Genomic DNA, 5,118 nt, shown 5'->3' on the forward strand with positions numbered 1-5,118 from the left:
TTTTATTTGCTATTTTTGTGGCTCTGTAAATGATATATTGATATTTAATATCAAGAGGAAATAATGTCCCTGCCTGGTGTTTGTGTTTGTGTGTGATCCCTCAGACGAGGGAGAAGTTGTGGATGTCTCTGGGGGAGGCTGCTCCGGTGCTGGTGCCCATCTCCCATGCCATGATGTGCATGAACTGTGCTTCAGACTTCAGCCTGACTCTGCGCAAACACCACTGCAACGCCTGCGGCAAGGTACACACACAGTATGGACCCGGACCCACAGGAGCCATGTACACTCCTAGACATTAGTTAACATATTTCTCACCTGTACTTCTCTCTCACTCCTGCAGGTGGTGTGTCGCTCTTGCTCCAGGAACCGGTACCCGCTGAAGTATCTAAAGGACAGAGTGGTCAAAGTGTGTGACCGCTGCTACAGTGAGCTCAAGAAAAAAGGCATGTAGTGCCATTAATCTCTGTAGTAAACATGTTTTTCAAAACATATCCATTATGATAAAAACCAATCTGTGTTATTTGTGTAGGTGGGACTGTGCCCATGGCGTGTGGCAGTGCGAGTCCACACTCCAACAGAGCCAGTAGACCCCTGTCCGCTGTGTTCCAGAGCCTACAGCCCCCCAGTCTGTGGAAGAGCCGGAAGAGCACTTCACCTCTCGCTCAAGTACTGTATCTGTACTGACTTTATCTCTCACTCTCTGTCTCTTTCTCTCTATCATTCTATTACTGCTCTTTTCAAAATGTTATAATGATAACTGGCATGCTGTTGCTGTGTGTGTGTGTGTGTATGTGTGTGTGTGTGTGTGTGTGTGTAGATCTCAGTGGGTCCTGAAGGCTCCACTATGAGCGGGAGTCTGCAGAGGAGGAAGAAGAGTAAGCGGAAGTGGAAGAGACTGTGGTTCCTGCTCAAAGACAAGGTGCTCTACACCTTTACAGCCAGAGAGGTGAGGGGGCCCAGAGTCTCCTACACCCACACACACACACACACACAATTACAATACGCAGACAATAAAATAGCAATTTTGATCATATCAAATAGTAATAAAGTTTTACCAATATTTTCTAAAGACAACTCTAAATGAAACTACGTATAAATCAGATGTATACACAATTAAATAAGAAGCTACCTATAGCTAAAAGTTACTGTTACAAATAAAATTAAGTAATAAATAGTACTGCTTTTCAATTTTAAATATTTACCAAATTACATTTTTTTGTCTCTGTGTTTGTTTAATTTTATTATATTTCCATTTTAAACCCCTAATATTTCCCTTTTCCCACTCTCTGTCTCTGATTTTCTCTCTCTCTCTCTCTCTCTCTCTCTCTCTCTCTCTTGTCTAGGATAAGGTTGCGAGTGAAAGTCTTCCTCTTCAGGGTTTTACAGTGAAGTTATCTGAACAGAGTGAGGGAGAGGAGAAGGACAATGTCTTTCAGCTTTACCATAAAAAAACTCTCTACTACACATTCAGAGCAGACGATCAGCACACTGCACGCAGGTATACACACACACACACACACACACACACACACACACCCACACACACACACAATGTAAGTAAACTCAAACTGAAAACTGGTTAGACATGGCTTCCACTAACACTCTTCCGTTAGGATCAGAGAAATCCTCAGTTAGAAAAACAGTTTTCAAAGAGGGAAAAATGAATAAATAGATTTCGTCAAAGATATTTGAGGCAGATTTCTCATGAATATTATTTTCTTATTTTTCAGATGGGTGAATGCAATGGAGGAAGCTACAGTGTTATAGTATTCATTCAAGTGACGATAGCGTGACTCTAGCCAATGCTATTCTCATTTGTATCCAGCTGAAATCCAGAAGGATTAATATCTGAAGAGTGGATTTATATTATTCCACATTTGACCATCCCTGACTGAAGATCTAGTGCCATTCTACTGTGGATCCCCCCCAAGCTTTTCCTCCCCAGACCTTTTTGAAGGAGACCTCTGTTTGTGTGTAATACTGATGAAAAAAAAAACATCAGATACCAAGGCTGTGCTCCAGTTTATGATGGAACTGCATTCCTACAGCAATCCCAGGCCTTGTTTGGTCACCCTGCGTCTTGTACAGGAAAAGTGAAACGTGCCAAATGTAAATATTACAGACCAGGACGCCTTCATGAGCTGTTCCTGAGGTCTCTGATTTTTTGGCAGTAAACCAGTTAAGAAGCAAGAAAAGAAACACTCTTAGCTCTGAAATTCATATGTAGTTAAGTTTGTTTTTTTATTCTTCGCAAGTTTATATTACGAAAGCCAGACTTTAAGCTTTTTATTAGTGTGTTAATAGACACATCACTTCTGAGAGTGAACACACTGTCAGAGAGACTGAGGGCCAGGTCATCGTGACTTACAATATAAACATTTGTTTTACTTTCAATGGGAAAAAAATTAAACAAATACAGGGCTTATTTGTAGTCTGTGAACAGGCCACGAGATTAAAGTATATCCATTATATCAGGTCAAATATCAGCTGTCTGAATTTTGATAAAGAATATGTAATTGATGAACGTATTTACATTTTCAACTTGATACAAGGCTGTATATATTAATTACGTTAGCTTTACCTTTCACCACGAGATATCAGAGCAGTTTGGAGTGTAGTATAATTTTATTTTCAGGGTTAAACTTTCACTCAGCTTCTTTCATTTCTCTTATTCTAACCCAGTATGAGCTGAGCTGTGTCTGACACTGATATTGAGCCTTTCTGTCACATTTGCAGTTCACACTGTCAACAGTTGCCTTTTGTCCCGAAACTTGAGAATGTTCCGTCTGTACATTTGTATGTGGTCTTTTTTACCACATAACATTTGTGTCCTCTTTTCCACCAAAGTGTTTTCACATTTTCTCATAGCATCTGCATTTAATTAGCATTTTATTTCTATGCAAGGTTGGAGATGTGTGTATAATTTCTATGTGTTAGTTTCTTTTACATCAAGTCAACTGTCTGGACAAAACTTGGCCTGTTATTTGTTGGACGTTGGACACACTACAGAAAATTTCAATGGAGATTCTGCTGTAATCACTCACTTAATTTACACCAAGTCTTGACTTAAATAATGCCCATTTATCTAGACTAACACTAAAAGGGGGATTTCATCATTTATTTATTTCTGCTTTCAAGTGTTGAAAGCACTTCAGAGTGGTTCATTATAGAGGAACCAAGATTTATTTACACTAGTGGTGATAGGAGCCATGCGATGCTAACAATGCTAATATGGCCGTATTATTTACTATCCACAACCACCAGTGAAGCTTAATATCTTGTATGTTTGTATGGGTAATAATGTATAATTAGGGTGAACAGACGTCCTCTTTTACCCGGACATGTCCTCTTTTTTAGACTTATAAAAAAGTGTCCGGGCTTAATTTCACAAACGTCCGGGATTTTTTTTTCTAGAGCTTACATAGAACTTCGAGAAGTGTCGTTCACAAACTAGTCCCGCCCTCCCCTACTCCGATTGGTTCGCTTCAGTGAGAAGGGGGCGTGGTGAAGTAGGTTAAAATCTTCTGATTGGACGGTCTGACTGTAGCGCTACCGTTATTAGTCGATAACTTTCTCTGTAAACATTTAATTGGTCAGTCTGCACGTCAGTAGTTCTCCACCCCCCAGAGACGTGTCTTCTTTTTCACCATCTCAGATCTGGTCTCGCTACTATAATACTAATTATCATTATTACAATTAAACTGTAAATCTGATTTTTTTAACTCAATACTCTGCAATAATTTGCCTATTAGAAATCATTGCAAGTTATTGCCTTCTGGTCATTTCTGCTGAAATCTGGTTACTGTCACCAACACAGAATAATTCGTACTTGATAGGTTTCTCTAAAATGAAGCACTTCATATCAAACCACTCCTGATTGCTTTGTTTACATCATGATTGAATTATACAGGAACTATTTAAGACAGTTGGAATTCTCCTTTAACTTTTGAATGTAAATACATGGATTGTCTACAGTGCTGGGGGTGGGGTGCTCATGAACTGGAACTAATGTTTACCGTTGTCCACTAATACAGAATGAATTTTCTCCCCAGTGTGAAGTTAGAAGCCCTTGTCTCAAACAGAATCTAATGATCTAATGTTGAATGTATTGAGATCAATCTGCTGTAAAATTCATAACACTGGAAAAACACTGGGATGAAAATAGTAGTACAGATGGCCCTCTGTATCCATGGGGGGTTGGCTCCAGAGTCGCCTGTGGATACCAAAATCTGTGGATGCCGAATGCTAACCCTGTTAGCACACAACCTCTGCACCTCCTCCTGTAAACTTTACATCATCTCTGGATTACTGATAATACGTAATACACTGTAAAAATGCTGTAAATATTTGTTATACTGTATTGTGTGAAAAAAAAAGCCTGGCAGGTGATGCCTTTATTGCCATAGTCCTCAATGTGTCACACATTCAGATTTAGATTTTTATTTTTATTATTATTTTTTGTTTTTGTAATAGCAGAACCCATGGATATGGAGGGCTCACTGTATATTCCAAATAACACTGTAAGCTGCCTGTGGTCAACTCTTCAACTGAGCCTTTCCTGAACGTTTTAATGAGGTGGGGGGAGGGATCCTTATATATCTATTCTGGAAATGTCACATTCACATTCCCTGATTTTCCTTCCATCTTGAGGCTTCTTCGTTTCAGATGCTTTTATACAATACAAAACAAAAAAAAGTGCCAAAACTGAACAAATTCTGCCTTTTTTTTAAACAGATCTATATGAGCACGGACTCTAATCTTTCCTTTATGAGATTAGAGCCTTATATTGTTTTACATTGTGATGGTTTATTTGTAATATCTTGCCTAAACTAGCAGAACGCTGAACAATGTAAATGTCAATGTACATAATCAATGAACGTAAACAGTCTTGGGTTTTGTTTGCACTGATAGAAAAACATTATGCCAGTTTGTTTGTTTTGTTTTGTTTGAACAAAAGCAGTTATGTTTTTATTTGTATGCTCATTTTTTAAAAAGATAAACTGGTTCAACAATGACATCTTTTGTTGGTTGTTTGTTTGTTTGTTTGTTACATATTTACTGAACCAGTTCTGTGGAAGGATATTCCAGTTAGGATTTTATTATTGTTCAGATAAATAA

The 5,118-nt window shown here is 38.5% G+C and overlaps 1 protein-coding gene across 1 annotated transcript in view; it reads left to right on the top strand.

The window, feature by feature from the left end:
* The window catches only part of fgd5a (FYVE, RhoGEF and PH domain containing 5a), a 38,338-nt gene extending 33,220 nt beyond the window's left edge, over positions 1-5,118 (top strand). Inside the window, exons 16-21 of the mRNA XM_066671890.1 lie at positions 105-242; positions 341-443; positions 530-666; positions 818-946; positions 1,344-1,498; positions 1,731-5,118. Of these exons, the coding sequence (XP_066527987.1) occupies positions 105-242; positions 341-443; positions 530-666; positions 818-946; positions 1,344-1,498; positions 1,731-1,767 (699 nt within the window). The 3' untranslated portion in view covers positions 1,768-5,118. The remainder of the gene's footprint in view (positions 1-104; positions 243-340; positions 444-529; positions 667-817; positions 947-1,343; positions 1,499-1,730) is intronic.

Source organism: Hoplias malabaricus, chromosome 5, assembly GCF_029633855.1.
Source record: "Hoplias malabaricus isolate fHopMal1 chromosome 5, fHopMal1.hap1, whole genome shotgun sequence".
NCBI classification, from domain to species: Eukaryota; Metazoa; Chordata; class Actinopteri; order Characiformes; family Erythrinidae; genus Hoplias; species Hoplias malabaricus.